This window comes from Vidua macroura, chromosome 6, assembly GCF_024509145.1.
Source record: "Vidua macroura isolate BioBank_ID:100142 chromosome 6, ASM2450914v1, whole genome shotgun sequence".
Lineage (NCBI taxonomy): Eukaryota > Metazoa > Chordata > Aves > Passeriformes > Viduidae > Vidua > Vidua macroura.
In genome coordinates, this window is record NC_071576.1 from 57,422,974 (window position 1) to 57,439,018 (window position 16,045).

At 64.0% G+C, this 16,045-nt stretch overlaps 3 protein-coding genes across 8 annotated transcripts; all 3 read left to right on the forward strand.

Moving 5' to 3' along the window:
* The first annotated feature begins 58 nt into the window (after window positions 1–58).
* CABP2 (calcium binding protein 2) lies at window positions 59–2,919 on the forward strand. 2 transcript variants are annotated; one of them, XM_053981234.1, is made up of 8 exons: window positions 526–607; window positions 839–950; window positions 1,054–1,215; window positions 1,335–1,365; window positions 1,437–1,571; window positions 1,643–1,752; window positions 1,831–1,978; window positions 2,053–2,919. In XM_053981234.1, the coding sequence occupies exons 2-8, from the start codon at window positions 909–911 to the stop codon at window positions 2,076–2,078; spliced, it is 654 nt and encodes a 217-aa protein (XP_053837209.1). In that variant the 5' UTR covers window positions 526–607; window positions 839–908; the 3' UTR covers window positions 2,079–2,919. The 2 variants fall into 2 exon arrangements, with proteins under 2 accessions (XP_053837208.1, XP_053837209.1); XM_053981233.1 differs by lacking the exon at window positions 839–950 and having other exon boundaries at window positions 59–607.
* Window positions 2,920–3,279: 360 nt separating this feature from the next.
* CDK2AP2 (cyclin dependent kinase 2 associated protein 2) lies at window positions 3,280–4,453 on the forward strand. Its single transcript, XM_053981239.1, has 4 exons — window positions 3,280–3,649; window positions 3,803–3,903; window positions 3,996–4,128; window positions 4,242–4,453. Exons 1-4 carry the CDS (start codon window positions 3,559–3,561, stop codon window positions 4,307–4,309), a joined length of 393 nt encoding a protein of 130 aa, XP_053837214.1. The 5' UTR covers window positions 3,280–3,558; the 3' UTR covers window positions 4,310–4,453.
* Window positions 4,454–4,544: 91 nt separating this feature from the next.
* Window positions 4,545–15,935, forward strand: PITPNM1 (phosphatidylinositol transfer protein membrane associated 1). 5 transcript variants are annotated; one of them, XM_053981225.1, is made up of 24 exons: window positions 4,545–4,806; window positions 5,363–5,480; window positions 6,131–6,345; window positions 6,419–6,540; window positions 8,812–9,036; window positions 9,122–9,436; window positions 9,751–9,846; window positions 9,954–10,061; window positions 10,170–10,231; window positions 10,302–10,546; window positions 11,048–11,237; window positions 11,341–11,448; window positions 11,542–11,684; window positions 11,913–12,091; window positions 12,426–12,596; window positions 12,781–12,930; window positions 13,018–13,178; window positions 13,252–13,362; window positions 13,496–13,612; window positions 13,821–13,969; window positions 14,070–14,219; window positions 14,550–14,733; window positions 14,981–15,109; window positions 15,215–15,935. In XM_053981225.1, the coding sequence occupies exons 2-24, from the start codon at window positions 5,403–5,405 to the stop codon at window positions 15,479–15,481; spliced, it is 3,675 nt and encodes a 1,224-aa protein (XP_053837200.1). In that variant the 5' UTR covers window positions 4,545–4,806; window positions 5,363–5,402; the 3' UTR covers window positions 15,482–15,935. The 5 variants fall into 5 exon arrangements, with proteins under 5 accessions (XP_053837200.1, XP_053837202.1, XP_053837203.1 ...); XM_053981227.1 differs by having other exon boundaries at window positions 4,664–4,806; window positions 13,030–13,178; XM_053981224.1 differs by lacking the exon at window positions 4,545–4,806 and having other exon boundaries at window positions 4,844–5,480.
* The last annotated feature ends 110 nt before the right edge of the window (window positions 15,936–16,045 follow it).

The window sequence follows — 16,045 nt, forward strand, 5'->3', positions numbered from 1 at the left end:
GGGGCCGGAGCGGGGGGCGCGTTCACAAGGCGGGCTCGTGGGCCCCGAGGGGGCGTGGCCTCGCTGGCGGCGCGCCGGCACGTGCCCCGCGCCCGGGCCCGGGTCGGGTTTCGGCGCTGAAACCGGAGCCCCCCGTCCGCCTCCCCCGGAGCCCCCCGGGGCGCCCCGCTCCCCCCCGCTCCGGCGCCCCGGGGGGTCGCTGCGCTCCACCCGATCTCCTGCGCTACGCGGCGGGTCCCGGGGACAGCGGTGGCCTCGTCCCCGCGAGGGTCGAGCGCAGGTTCGGGGCGATCTGGTTTCCTCCTGCTTGGCCCCCCGGTCGTGGGGAGAAGGAGCAGGAGCGGGCGGAATGTTCTTCCTCTTCCGCGGGCCGCAGCGGCGCGGCACCGGCAGCCCCGCGCCCCCCACCTACCCGGGTGCCCCCCGACGGCACGGCCCCGGCCGGAGGGGTGCCCGCGGCTCCCGCCCGGCCCCTCGGCTCAGGGGTCCCGGCACCGCCGGCACTGCGGGGAGCCAGGGGAGATTAAGCCGTAGTGGTGCGGCCCCCATGGAGCTTCAGCGGGCTACCGAGGAGCCGGGGCCTCGGCCGCCCCCCGCTTTTGGGCAGGTAACCGGCGGCGGGGACGGGGCCGGGGCACGGTGCGTGCCGGGGATCCTGCGTGTCCTCGCAGGGAGGCTGCGGGACTGGGGAACAGCTGGGCGGCTGCCCACATCTGGAGCAGGGCGGCCGAGCGGGAATAATCCGGAGGATTATGCACGCGGGCGCGGCACCCACCCCCCCGCGCCTGCCCTGCATATCCCCAGATATTCCATAAAAACCTCAAATCCCCGGTGGCAGCCCCACGGTCTGCGCCAGCCAGCCCCCCCGGGGCCAGGCATGTCCTGCGGCGTGGGGGCAGCCCCCAGCCATGGGCAACTGCACCAAGACCCCTGAGCGGCGGCTCCCCAAGGTACGGCAGGGCTGTGACACCCCTTGGGGCAGGAGGAGGAGGAGGAGGAGGGGGTCCCTGCTTGGCCCCCCCCCCCCGCCGCTGACGCCTGCTCCACCCGCAGGATGGGAAGCCACGCTCGGGCGCTCCAGGCTCCGGCACAGGGGACTCTGAGGACGTGCTGGACGCGGCGCAGACGCCCCCGATGCAGGGATACTCGGTGCTGCAGGGGCTGGTGGGGCCGGCCTGCATCTTCCTGCGGCAGAGCATCGCCATCACCCAACGGGTACGCGACCGTCCCCTCCCGTGTGCTGCCTGTGCTCCAGGGGGGTTTAGGGCAGAATCCCTGTGGGATCCCTGGGAATAGGACCCCTCCTTCCTCTCTTCCCGTTTTCTCTTCCCCAGGACCGGGAGCTGCGGCCCGAGGAGATCGAAGGTGAGGCGCTGGGGAGGGGGCTCCCGCTCGGGTGGGTGGCGGTGCCGGCGGTGACACTGTGGTGTTCTCAGAGCTGAAGCAGGCGTTCCGGGAGTTCGACAAGGACCACGATGGCTACATCAGCTACAAGGACCTGGGCGAGTGCATGCGGACCATGGGCTACATGCCCACAGAGATGGAGCTCATCGAGCTGTCCCAGCAGATCAGTACGTGGTGGGGCAGCGGGTGCCCGTCAATCCCTGCCCCACGCCCCGCTGACGCCCCTCTCCTGCCGCAGCCGGGGGCAAGGTGGATTTTGATGATTTCGTGGAGCTGATGGGCCCCAAGATGCTGGCGGAGACGGCGGATATGATTGGGATCAAGGAGCTGCGTGACGCCTTCCGTGAGGTACGGGGGCGGTGGGGACAGACAGGTAGGCTGTCAGCGTGCCAGGGGTGGCCGGCGGCAACGGGACCTTGTCCGCAGTTTGACACCAATGGGGACGGACAGATCAGCATGGCGGAGCTGCGGGAGGCCATGCGCAAGCTCCTGGGGCAGCAGCTCAACTACCGGGAGGTGGATGAGATCCTCAAGGACGTGGATCTCAATGGCGATGGCCTGGTGGACTTCGAAGGTAGGAGCAGGGGAGGGGCCAGGAGCACCCCCAGGGACATCTGGGATGTTCCAGGTGCGTGTTTCCCCCGGCAGAGTTTGTGCGGATGATGTCGCGCTGAGGGCGGTGTGTGCCAACGCGGGACCCAAGCCCCCGTGCCTTACAAAGACCAGGGGGCCACAGAGGGACCCCCAGCTCCAGGGGCTGGGGCAGTGCTGGCACAGCGGCGCCCATGCCTGGGGGTGAGGCTGGGTGCCGGAGCTGCTCCGATGCTGAGGTCTGACCGTGGTGGGAGGCACCGGGGCCGACGTCGGGACCCTTTTCTGCACAGGTTCAGCCGAGCTTTGACTACTCTCGCCCTCATCTCTGCTCTCTCCCTGCATCATCCCCCTTCCCACCCGGATCTCACCCTAAAAGTCACGCCATTGTGGTCCCCTGTCCTTCAGCTGTTCCCCATCCCTGCTGCTCATCCCTCCAGCCTCCATTCTCACTCTGTGTGCCGCACTGAGCCCCTCGGGCTCCCCCCACACCAGCTTTAATGCGGACTGCGCAGCATAACCCGCCCCGTCACCATGGTTTGAGCTCAGACCCACCCCAGGCCCGCCTAGGGTGAGGCGTCCCTCCCCTTTCGGGGCTGGCACAGACCCTCGTGGATGTTCTGGCAGCCCCCAGCACAGGGGAGACTCCTGGCAGCCCGGCCAGGAGATCCTCCAGGAGACAAATAAAGCATTACTGGGTGGAAGGGCCTCAGCCAGCTGCAGGCAGGGCTGCTGTAGGTACCCTCCCTGCCCTGGCTGCAGTTTTGGGGCCAATTTTGCCCTTTTGAAACGATAAAACTCTCTCTACAGACTTTTGGTTCTTGTTTTATGTTGTTTCCAAAGAGTTTATTCGTGATCGTGCCATCCACTGGTATCCCCCAAAACCCTGGACTCCCACTGTGTGTCACGGGAACCCCGCAGTGAGCCGGGACCGCGGGCACAGGGCTCCGGGGAAGGCACGGCCGGCGGGTGGGGCTGGTTCCCCAAAGCCCGGGGCGGAGTCCACCCCCGTAGAGAGTGGGGACGCCCTGACCGGCGCCGGCTCGGGGCTGTGCGGTGACTCGGGGTCCCTTGGCGGCGGGGGGAGCGCGGCGGTGCCGCTCCCGGTGCCCCCCCCCGCCCCGTGGCGGTGGCACCGGTCGGTCACGTGACCCCGAGGGGGCCCCCGCCGAGCGAGGGGGCGTGGCCTATGCAGCAGTCACGTGCTCGGAGAGGCACCGAGGGGGGCGGGGCCGACGCCGCGTGTCTCCACGGTGACCGGCCGGCGGGCGCGCGGCGGCGTGATGACGTCGCGCTCGTGACGCGCCTGCGTCATCACCGCGAGCGCCGGCGGCGGCTGAGGGGGGAGAGACCCGGGTCAGGCCGGGGCCGCGCAGCGCTACCGGGAACCGGGGCCGCCGCGCTCCGCTCCGGTTCCCGGCTTCCCGCCGGGCCGAGCGGGGCCGAGCTGAGCTGAAGAGAGGCGGGCACCGGCGATACAACCGGCGGGGCGAGCGCGGGGGCCGCACGCCGACCCCCGCCGCGGGGCTCCAGGGATCCGGGAGCGGCGGGCGGCCGTCGGGGATGTCCTACAAGCCTATCGCTCCCGCCCCCGCTACCCCCGGAGCCGCCAGCGCCAGCCCCGCCCCGCCGGGGCCCGGGGCACCGTCCGCCGGTGAGAGAACGCCGCGGGAACCGCGGGGGACGGGGGCACCGGGAGCGGAGAGGGACCGGAGGGATGGGGGGGGGTATCCCGGGAAGGGATGGTACCGGATGAGGGAGGTACCGAGGAGGAGGGAGTGCGGCCGTGACCCTCAGTTTCTCGCAGCCACGAGTGTCCCGTCGCCCTCCGGTTCCGTCCCTGGCGCCGCCGCCCCTTTCCGGCCGCTCTTCAATGACTTCGGGCCGCCGTCCATGGGCTACGTGCAGGTGAGGCGCGGGGCCGGGGCCCGTGGGGCCGGGCGCGGCGGCGGGGGCGGCCCCCAGCCCCTCCGTCCCTGCTTGTCCCCCTGTTCCCGCAGGCCATGAAGCCCCCCGGGGCGCAGGGCTCGCAGAGCACCTACACCGACCTGCTCTCGGTCATCGAGGAGATGGGGAAGGAGATCCGGCCCACCTACGCCGGCAGCAAGAGCGCCATGGAGCGGCTGAAGCGGGGTAGGGGCAGGGTGGGGAACCGGGCGGCCGCGGGGCTGCGCCCCCGAGGCTCCTCAGCCCCGCGGGGAGCGACTGGAGGGTGATTCGAGGTGTCCCTGTTCTTCTCCCCGCAGGGATCATCCACGCCCGGGCGCTGGTCAGGGAGTGCCTGGCAGAGACAGAGCGAAACGCCCGCACGTAACGGCAGCTGCCACCCGGGACCCCCCGGGACCTCCCGGTGGTGGCGGCGGGGGCGGGGGGGCCGCCGTGCTGCCCGAGCCCCCCCTCCCCGCGCTCTCCGCTCTTTATAAATGCGTGTTTTTATAAATAAAGGACAATGTTGGGACTTGGCCTCGGTGTGTCGCCGCGGGGGTGGGTCACGATGGCGATGGTGGGACGTGGGGTAGAGGTGGGGGAGTCCGGGGAGGGTTTGGAGCCGCGCTGGGTGGGTGTCCCGGAGCTGAGAGGTGCAGGAGTGATAAAGCCACTGGCTGATCACTTTAAAGAGTGGCTTTTAAAATAAAACACCGGGTTTTTCCGGGGCGGCGGTGCCGGTACACGCGGAGCGCCCGTGAGTGGCGCTCGCTGCCTTCCGCTCTCTGACGTCACGGCCCCCCCCTCACCTCCCTACGTCACGGCTGTCGCCGTGGGAACGGGCTGTGATGTCACGATCCGAGGGGCCGGTGCGGAGCGGCGCAGGTTTGGTGGGCCCGGGGGCGGCGGGGACCGGGCGGGCGGGGGGGAGTGGAGGGGGCCGCGTTGCCATGGCAACGGAGCCGAGCCGAGTGCGGCCGAGCCGGGCCGAACCCGGGGCCCAGAGGGGCCGAGCGGTACCGGACTGAGCCGAACGTGGGACCGAGCCGGGCCGAACGCGGGGACGAGGGTGGCCGAGCGGTACCAGACTGAACCGAACCGGGAGCCGAGCGGTACCAGACTCCGCCGAACCCGGAGCCGAGCTTTTCCGAGCCGGGCCGAACCTGGGGTCGAGCGGTGCCGGGCGGTACCGGACTCAGCCGAGCGTGGTGCCGAGCCGGGTCGAACCCGGGACCGAGCAGAGCCGAGCGGTATCGGACTCAGCCGAACCCGGAGCCGAGCGATACCGGACTCAGCCGAACCCAGGGACGGAGCGGGTCTGAGACGGGCCGAACCCGTACCGGGCTGAGCTGAGTGTGCCCCGAGCGGTTCTGAAGGGGTGCCGAACCGGCCCGAGCTGTCCCGAAGCCGGCCCGGTCCGGTGTAACGGAAACCCCCTCAGGAGCTGCTCCCGCTGTGCCCCGCTGTGCCCCGCCGCCGCCATGCTGATCAAGGAGTACCACATCCTGCTGCCCATGAGCCTGGAGGAGTACCAGGTGGCCCAGCTGTACATGATCCAGGTGGGAATGTGGGGCTGAGCATGAGGGCTTGGGGGAGCTGCGGTGCTGAGCGAGGGGCTGGGGTTGCAGGGGTCTGGGGGATGAGCCCGGGGGCTGCACGGCTCTGTGGTTTGTGGGGCTGAGCCTGAGGGCTGTGGGGTGTGGGGTCCAAGGGCCGAGACTGAGGGGGTGCACAGCGCTGTGGGGCTGGGCATGAGGAGCTGGAGGGGTGCAGGGATCTGTGACTGAGGGAGTGTGGGGGGCTGAGAGAGGCTGGAGATTGTAGCCTGACGGGTGTAGTGGGGAGGAATGAAGGGTGCAGGGGCTGAGCCTGGGGGTGCACAGGGGACTATGAGGCTGAGCATGGGGTCCTGGAGGGTGTAAGGGGGCTGTGGGGCTGAGTGTGGGGAACTGGGGAGGTGTAAGGCTGAGCATGGAGCCTGGAGGGGCACGGGGTGGGGCTGAGGCTGATCCCAAGGGATTGGTAGGTTGCAGGGATGTCACTGAGGCTTTGGGTGGGTTTGGGACCACCGAGCCAAGCAGGGGGTCCTGTGAGCAGGTGTGGGGCCGGTGGATGCAGGCACATGGAGACAGGAGCGTACAGGGACTCTAGGCACCTGTGGGAGTCTCGGGGCTTGGATGGGCTGCACTGAGCCATTGTCTCTGTGCAGAAGAAGAGCCGGGAGGAGTCGAGTGGCGAGGGCAGTGGCGTGGAGATCCTGGCCAACCGACCCTACAGCGATGGCCCCGGGGGCAGCGGCCAGTACACCCACAAGATCTACCACGTTGGCTCCCACATCCCCAGCTGGTTCCGGGCGCTGCTCCCCAAAGCCGCGCTCCAGGTGGAGGAGGAGTCCTGGAATGCTTATCCCTACACACGCACCAGGTGGGAGCTGGGAGGCGGCAGGGTGGGCTGCAGGACTGGCCGTGCCCCTGAGCTCACTCCCGTGCCCCTCCAGGTACACGTGTCCTTTCGTGGAGAAGTTTTCCATTGAGATCGAAACGTACTACCGCCCGGATGCGGGGCAGCAGACCAACATCTTCAACCTGAGTGCAGCGGAGAAGAGGCAGAGGATTTTGGGTGGGTATGGCTGGCTTGGGGAGCTGGGCAGGGCACTGTGGCTGCTGGGATTCCCACATAGTGCTTCTGGGATGGGTGTGTGGCTGTGACGGGGTCTTAGGGGCTCAACTTCACTCTACTTGCCAGTCCTCATGTTTCAGGGATGCTGGAAGGGAAGAGCTCCCTGGATCCTGAGCTCCCTGCCTGCTCCCTCTCAGCACTGCTGAATTAAGTTCCACATTAAAGATATTTTCAGGGAGAGTTTTGTCCTCTGCCTCTTCCCTTGCCTCTATTTCTGTTTGCAGCTTCTCCTTTCTAGTGCCAGCCTGCTCCCCTCTCCTTCTGTGTCCCAGCCTTATTCTGGCATGGATTTGCCTTCTCAGTCTCTCCTGGCGTACATGAGACCCCACACCTGGGTCCTGTGGGGTATTTTGGATCAGCTGGAGCAGGGAGAGCCTGGAGAAGCATGTCCCCATTTTCCTACTCCCTGGCCTGCTTCCCCTCTCCCCAGGGCTTTGCTCCAGATCGCTGTCTGGCTCCTTTCCACTGGGAATGGTGGGCAGAACGGGGAGCTCGGGGTGGGATTCTTCCCTCTCCATCGAGTTCCCATTCTCAGTGGCGTGGACATGGTCAGTTCAGGCGCCACAGTGTGGAGTGTGACGCCCTGCCTCTTAAAATGGAGGCCCAAAATAGGCACTCGGAGGAAATGATTCATCTGACCTATTTCTCTCCCTGGCTCTTGCAGCACTGGGGATGTCCGGCCGGGATACCGATGGCTGGGACCTGGGGGCAGGAATTCTGCCCCTACTGCCCCTGGGAAGCCACCAGGGCCAAGCAGATGGCATCAGGGCATGGCTCCGTGCCCACTGCCTGGTTTTCCACTCTCGTGTCTGTCCGATGGGCATTCCACAGGGCACTCAGCATCTCCAGTGGCTGCTGCCTTCCACAGGGAGAAGGGTTGAAGTGGGACCAGCCCCAGTGTGGATCCCACTGGGATTTTCTTTGCCCTGGTGTCTTGTAGCACTGACAGATTTAAACCCCTCTCACATTTCAAAGGGCAATGGAAAAACATGGTCTGGGTGAGCCGCAGGGATAACAGCTTCCTTGGCAGCTTTCTCCCAGTGGCAAAAGCAAAGGGAGTTGGATTGTGATGAGAACGACACTGCCAGGAGCTGCTTGGGGACAGCAGGTCCTATCCCAGCTCTTTGCTGCTGTTATCCAAGATGCTTGGCATCATGCTGTGCATTGCATCAATTTTGTGGATTCAGGGCATCTCTAGTTTTCTTTTCCCCCTTTTTTCAGCCTGAGCTGGAGGAAGAGAGGCTGACAGCACCTTGGGGACATCAAGGGGTGCAAATAAAAGGGTTTGACATAGCCTGGAAATGGGGACAGTGCTGCAGGATGGTACTGGGAGCCAGTGGGGTGCCCAGGGATCCTCCAGACCATGACCTGGAGACAGGGCTGGAAAAACCAAATTCTAGCAGATTTTGTGCTGGATTGAGCCCAGATGGCTGTTGGATTGTGTTTTCCTGGGTGTTGTTCAGGAGCCCTTCTCTGGTCTTGGGAGGTCATCCTCATCTGGGGGGAGCTCACCCTCATTTTGGGAAAGGTCACCTTTGTTTGGGGATGGAGCTCATTGCCCTCCCCTGCCCCTGGCTCTCTGGAGGCTCCTGTGTCACATGGTGGTTTTGCTGTCCCCTGTTTTTGGGGACTCTCAGGCTTTTCAGGGTGGCTGGGATCACTCTGCAGCTGTCAGATCTGCCAGCTAATGCATGTATGTGTGTCAGTCCCGGCTCTCCCCATGCTCCCAGACCCTCCCTCCCTGTGCTGTTCCCTGGGGTGCCGGATTGGGATCCCACATGGGGATGAAGATGTCTTTGGCTGCACCAAGGGTATCTGTGATGTTCCAGCCATGGGATTTTATATGTTCTATTAGGAAATTCTTCCCTGTGAGGGTGGTGAGGCCCTGACACAGGCTGCCCAGAGAAACTGCGGATGCTCCATCCCTGGAAGTGTCCAAGACCCGGGGCTTGGAGCCACCTGGGATAGAGGAATGTGTCCCTGCCCATGGCAGGGGGTGGAATGAGATGATCCATAAGGTCCCTTCCAACCGAAACCATTCCAGGATTCTACGATTCCAGAACTCCAAGATTATAGAATTTTAGGACAGAGAGTATTTGCTGCCAGCTGTGTTGGGTGCATGGCTCGTGGGAATAATTTGACCTTATTTTTGTCCATTTTTCCTTGTTTTCCTATATGTGCCCCCGTGACAAACGCTGTTCCCCCCCACAGACACCATTGACATTGTGCGTGATCCCATCTCCCCTGGGGAATACAAGCCCGAGGAGGATCCCAAACTCTACCACTCATCCAAGACAGGCCGGGGGCCGCTGGGGGATGACTGGCTGGAGGCAGCAGCAACCAGCGGGCCCCTCATGTGCGCCTACAAGCTCTGCAAGGTGGAGTTCCGATACTGGGGGATGCAGTCCAAGATCGAGCAGTTTATCCATGACGTGGGTGAGTTCAGACCTGTGGGCTGCTGGAGAGTCATTTGGGCAGCAGTGAGATCACACTGGACTCGCTTCCCCCTTTCTCCCCCCAGGTTTGAGGAAGGTGATGCTGCGCGCCCACCGCCAAGCCTGGTGCTGGCAGGATGAGTGGACGGACCTGACGATGGAGGATATCCGGCAGCTGGAGGAGGAGACGGCGCGAATGCTGGCACAGAAGATGGCCAAGTGTGCCGAGGGCGAGGAGCCACCTGCGGCTGGGGTCAGCCCCGGGGGGCAGCCGGAGCCAGATGGTCCTGGCGGTCAGGAGGAGGCTGAGCTGCAGGCGGGGACCGATAGCCCCTCGGATGATACCTTTGCCAAGCAATGGTCCACCTCTTCCCGGTCTTCCTACTCTTCCCAGCATGGAGGTGAGACCAGGTCCGGTGTGGTATTGCCCTGGATGCTGCGGTTCTCCATAGGAGATGTGTCAGGGGACCCTTTTGCCTGGCTTGGGTCTCCTTGGCTGGGGCTCTGGGTGTTCGAGGTCTGGTCCCAGGTTTCTTGAAGGGGCCCTGGATGATCCCGGGATGGTCACAGGTCTCCCAAGGAGGGACTCTGGGTGACACAGGGATGGCCCCAGATCTCCCTGGGCATCTGGGTCCAGGACCAAGGGGGAGCTGTGGGGCAGGAGAGGGGGTCTCTCTGCAGGGGGTTGTGAGTGCTGACCCCCCATGGGTGGTAGGGGGCGTGTCTCCTCAGAGTCTGTCAGAGTGGCGGATGCAGAACATTGCCCGGGACTCGGAGAACAGCTCAGAAGAGGAATTTTTCGATGCTCACGGTACTGGCACCATCTTGGAACAGGCTGGGTGGGGGCAGGGGCACCTGAGGATGGGTGTGCAGGCACAGGGGTGTCCTCCCACCCACGCTTCCCTCCTGCCTCTGCAGAGGATCTGTCTGACAGCGATGAGGTCTTTGCCAAGGAGATGACCAAGTGGAGCTCCAATGACTTCTTGGACACGCTTGAGCGGCCAGCAGAGCTGGACGAGGCACTGGGTGAGCGCTGGGGGTGCTCTGGCCCCAAATCCTGGGGTGGATGTCCTGGTAGGGGCCCGATTCCCACCTGGAGACCTCAGCTGCCTCACCAGGGCTGTGTGCTCGCAGGGGACGGAGCCAGCACCGCCAAGGGGGATGGTGAAGGATTGGGAACATCCAGCTTCCCTGAGGTGTGTGTCCCCTCCCTCGGGCCGTGCCCTCCTGCCGTGCCCCCCGACTTGACTGCTCTCCTTCCTGCAGGGTGGCACAGCAGAGAGCACGGAGCAGATGTGCCGGATCCACGCGCTCTTCCTCATCCTCCACAGTGGGAACATCCTGGATCAGGGAGCGGGCGAGCCAGGCTCCAAGCAGGCGGATGTGCAGACACTGGCGGCCACCTTTGATGCTGTCACCCGAGTCCACTTTCCCGAGGCACTGGGACATGTAGCCCTGCGCCTGGTGCCCTGCCCACCCATCTGTGCTGCAGCCTACGCCCTTGTCTCCAAGTATGGATTCCCACTGGGAAAGCAGGGGACCAGGGAGCTGGTATTCTTGGAAAGGGGACTTCAGATCTGGTGGGACGTTAAGGACTGGGGAGGGGGTGGGGGTTAACTCCTGGTGCAGCATCTTGGAGCAAGCGTTATGTGGTGAGATGGGATGGGATACTTATAATTCCTGGTGTGGTATCCCAGGGCACGCTGGTGTTTTTGTGTGGGATGAGGACAGTGAGGCGGGATGGGATAGGATGGCAATAACTCCTCATGCAGCATCCTGGGTTGACCAGGCATTGTGCAGAGGGATGGGGACATCAAGGTAGCATGGAATGGCATGGAATTGGATGGGATGGGGTAACTCTGGATACAGCATCCCGGGTGAGCAAGTGTCTTGTGGTGGGAGGGAATGGGATAGGGATTACTCCTGGTGTGGCATCCCGGGGTGAACCAGTACCATGCAATGGGATGGGATATCAGAACAATCACGTTCATCCCTCACCATGTCCCCCTCAGGCTCAGCCCCTACAGCCATGACAGGGACAGCCTGTCCAGCAGCCAGGACCACATCCCGCTGGCAGCGCTCCCACTGCTGGCCACCTCCTCTGGCATCTACCAGCAGGCCGTGGGCACTGTCATCACCCGTGCCAACCAGGCCTACGCAGCCTTCCTGCACTCTGGAGAGGGCACTGGCTTCTGCGGCCAGGTGAGGTGGAATCTGGGGGGAAGCTTGGCTGTGGGGTCCAGCTGTGACCCTGCATGGAGGGTTTAGGGGTTTCACTCTCCCTGTGGATCTGTGGTCTCCACAGGTGGTGCTGCTGGGGGACTGTGTGGGTGGCATCCTGGGATTCGATGCCCTGTGCCAGAGCCGGGCAGGCTCAGGGGGCAGCCGGAGCAGCAGCCGCCGTGGCAGCCTGGTGAGTGCCTTGCATTCCAACACCACACGGGGAGGGTTTGGGGGTGCACTGGGGGCTATATGGGATCTGGGTGTTTGCTGCCTCTCCCTGCAGAGCACAGAGCCCATCTCCCCAGAGCAGTGTGGCGGCCTGGACCCACTGTCTGATGGGACAGAGGGAGCACCAGTATTGGGCCAGGCCAGCCCTGAGCCCCCAGGGACACAGGGGGACAGCCAGCAGCACAGCTCCATGTGCAGGTGAGCACAAGGGGGGATGGTTGGCTATATTGTGTTTTATGGAAAGGGTGAAATTCCCATCTGCTCCAGGCTGGGAAGGAGCATTTCATGGAGGCTACCTGCCCCGGGGGGGATCTTGCTGGAGCTCCTCTGGTATAGCAGGACCACACCAGGCACAGCTTTGCCTTCAGAATAGTGGTAGTGGAACGTTGACATCCCTCCCCATGCCCACTGTCTCTGCTGTCCCAGCCTGCAGAGCAGTGAGGCCCCACTGGAGGCGGAGGCACCCCGGAGCACTGCCGTGGCGCTGGATGGGGCAGAGGGTGCCAGCACCCGCCTCGAATTTAAGGTATCCGGCTTCTTCCTCTTCGGTTCCCCACTGGGGCTGGTGCTCGCGCTGCGCAAGACCGTCATGCCTACTCTGGATGGTGAGGATCCCTGCCTGCCACGGTGCCAGCCCCTGAGCCTCCCTGCAGGGCTCAAGTCCCTGAGTCATGCTCATCTGACAAGCCTGAGCTCCCCAGGACCACCCCAGAGAGCCCTGCTTGGGTTGGCGCCCCTTGCATGCCCAGCCCTGGTTGTGTGGGTGTTGGTGGGTGGCTGAGTGTTCCTGCTCTATGCCAGCCTCAGCCTATCCCTGCTGCCCCAAATTTCCCTCTCCAGCCTTTTCTCTTGCTGTGTCCTGCTTTACCCCTCCTGTGTGTTTTGCTCCTGGTGCCCCCCAGCCCTTGTGGGCACCCCTGACCCCGCTCTGTGCTGCAGTGGCCCAGCTGCGTCCGGCCTGTGAGCAGATCTACAACCTCTTCCATGCTGCCGATCCCTGCGCCTCCCGCCTGGAGCCCCTCCTGGCCAAGGCCTTCCATGCTGTGCCCCCGCTCAGCGTGCCCCGATACCAGAAGTACCCCTTGGGTGATGGCACCTCGTCCCTGTTGGGTGAGCAGGTTCCCACCAGGCTGGTACCAGGCACCCTGGGGCCACGTCAGGCTACCCAGAGCACCCACATCCTGGCTGGGTGCGGGTAGAGGGATGTGCAAGCCCTTCCCACTGCTCTGAGGCTCTACTGGTGCGGTGGGTGTCCCTGGGGCCTCTGGATGTGCTCACCCAGCTCTCTCTTCAGCGGAGGCCCTGCAGACACACTCTGCCCTCTTCCTGCCCAAAGTGGATGTGGCTGCTCCCCCTACCCCCACTGGCAGCTTTGGGGGCTTCTGGAAGGGCAACGAGCCGACAGAGCCCCCCACTCCTGCCAGCACCAGTGAGGTTGTCAAGAGTAAGTGTCATCCCCACCCACCCCATCCCATGTGGGCACCTCAGGCTGCACAACAGGGGATGAGGTCTGGAAAAGGCTTCATTCCAGCTCTCCCTGTAGTCCTGGAGCGCTGGTGGGGCTCGAAGCGCATTGACTACTCTCTGTACTGCCCCGATGCCCTGACTGCTTTCCCCACCATCACCCTGCCCCACCTCTTCCATGCCAGCTACTGGGAATCCTCTGATGTAGTGGCCTTCATTCTGCGCCAGGTATGGTGGGCACGGTGGGGTGGGTGGCAAGCTGGGGCTGGCCAAGGCTAAGCTGGTCCCGTGCTGTTGGCAGGTGATGGAGAAAGAGGGGCCACAGCCTGCGGAGAGCGAGGAGAGCTCCATCTACAGCCCTGCCATCCCTCGGGAGAAGTGGCAGCGCAAGCGCACCCAAGTGAAGATCCGGGTATGTGGCCAGTGGGAGGCCACCTGGGGCATCCTGGGCTGTGTGGGTTCTGGGACAATCCCACAGCCCAGTGGTGTCCCAGTGGCACCTCAGGAGCTCCCTCAGGAGCTGCTGAACACCCATGTGCCTGCAGAACGTGACGGCCAACCACCGTGCCTGCGATGTCATTGTGTGTGAGGGCAAAGCACAGGTCCTCAGCGGGCGCTTCATGTACGGACCCCTGGATGTGGTGACACTGACTGGGGAGAAGGTATTGCTGGGCTCAGGGGGCCACCAGGACCCCTCAAACAGGGTGGGGTGTCCAGGACCAGGCATGGGGCTGGTGTAACTCACAGTAGGGGAAGGATGTGGTTAACAGGACTCTGTGTGGGATGGCAGGAGAAGGTTGTAAGGACTTGCATGGGGACACAGCAGGATGTAGGGGTCCAGCCTGTGACCAGCCCATTCCCCTCTCTCAGGTGGACATCTACATCATGACACAGCCACTGTCAGGGAAGTGGCTGTACTACGGCACCGAAGTGACGAGTGGCAGCGGGCGCGTGACCTTCACCATCCCTCCAGACAAGGCTCTGGCCATCGGGATCTACCCTGTGCGCATGGTGGTCAGGTGAGGTGTTGCCTCAGTTTCTCCTCCAGCCCTTTTGGCAGAGCTACACCTGCTGCTCTGGCAGCAGAGCGGTGCTGAGCCACCACCTCTGCCATTGCAGAGGGGACCACAGCTATGCCGATGCGTACCTGACCGTGGTGGCCCGTGGTACCGAGTCCGTTGTGTTCAGCATCGACGGCTCCTTCACTGCCAGCGTCTCCATCATGGGCAGTGACCCCAAAGTGCGGGCGGGGGCTGTGGACGTTGTAAGGTGGGTGCCCTTCAGCCAGGGAGTCAGTCTCCCCATCTTTCATGGTGTAACAACTCAGTTGGGGGGTGTCAGAGCAAGGACAAGGGGGAGGGTATTCCACCACTCCCTTGCCTCCAGCACATCATCTCTGTGCTGGTGCCCTATTGTGGAAAATAATCCTCTCCACGTTTGGATGTGGTCCCCACTGCTCTGCCTTCTCCTTGATAAAATCCCTGGGAGCAGGGAGGTTTTGGAGGTAGTACCCACACATGCTATATTGGGAGATCCCAGCTTGCCATAGCAGGACTGTCTCCACACAGGCTCCTGGCAGCCACCCATGTCCCCTCCTAGGCACTGGCAGGACTCGGGGTACATGATCATCTACGTGACGGGGCGCCCCGACATGCAGAAGCACCGTGTGGTGGCCTGGCTGTCCCAGCACAACTTCCCCCACGGCGCCGTCTCCTTCTGCGATGGGCTCACCCACGACCCGCTGCGCCAGAAAGCCGCCTTCCTGCAGAGCCTGCGCAGCGAGGTGGGCATGGGGATGCTGCTGGGACACAGGGCTGGTGATGGGGTGGTGTGGGCTGTGCTGAATCCTGTGCACCCTCTGCATCCCGGTGGAGATGCTGGGAGCTGGACTGTATTGCCATGGCAGAGCTGGAAGCTTCTCAGGGTAGCTCCCAGCCATCCCTCTTAACATGAGGGTGTCCCAGCCCTTGGGGGTAGCTGTCCTTGTGGGAAGGGTTGTTCCTTGCCCTAATGCTCTTGTCCCTGGGCAGGCAGAGATCTCCATAGTCGCTGGCTACGGCTCCACCAAGGATGTCTCCGTCTACAGCTCACTGGGACTCGCGCCAGCACACATCTACATTGTGGGACGGGCCGTCAAGAAGTTCCACAACCAATGCCAGGTATGCTGGTGGCGGGGCTGGGGACAGTCTGGGGATGCAGGGGATGATGGCTGACCCCACCAGCCGGCCGTGGCCACTGGCTCAGGCTGTCTCTGTGTCCTGCAGTTCCTCTCTGAGGGTTATGTTGCCCACCTGGCCCAGTTGGAAGCCGCAGCCCTGGCTCACTCCCCCAAGGGCCCCCCACGACCTGTGCTGGGCAAAGGCACCTATGGCTGCCCGACGCCTGTTGACTTCCTGCGGAAGCAGAGCCAGCTCCTGCGCTCCCGGGGCTCCAGCCAGGCAGAGCGGGATGGGGGGCCCCCCTCAGCACCCCCTGGCTTTTCCCGGACCAAGCCCCGTAGCATCAGCCTCAAGCTGGAGGGTGAGGAGTGAGGGTGGCATGGCCATGTCCCCCCTCTGCCACATCCCTGATTTCCCAGCAAGGAGCACCTGGGGACAGAGCTGGTGCTGGGCCATGAGGCCATCGCAAGGAGATGAGGGTGCTGGGTCCCCTGAGACCAGGGGGTGCTGGGAGAAGACTCAGAGTCCCCCAGAGGACCAGAGTGATCCCCTCAGGGCTGACCACCCTGGGTCCTCCCTGCTGCCACCAGCCCTGTCTCCTCTGGTCCTTTGGGGCCATTGGGCAGTGCCCAGTGGGGTCTGCACCCCAGGGTCATTATCCCTGTGCAGAACTGGGGGCTGTGGCTGTGCCCCAGAGCAAGTGGCACCTCTCCACCTATTTATTTCCGTCTGGTGTCATGGCGCAGGGCTGGGTTGGGGTTCCAGAGTGGTTCCTCTGTTCCCCCCCTTTCGTTTTGGTGTTGAATAAAGAGATGTTATGACAAGGTGCCAGCACCCACGAGTCTGCTCTGTGCCTGTGGCTGCAGGGTTCCCACCCACTGGGAAAGCCCTGGGGAGCCTCCAGGGACACTGTGTCCCACAGAGAGGTGGCTGTGG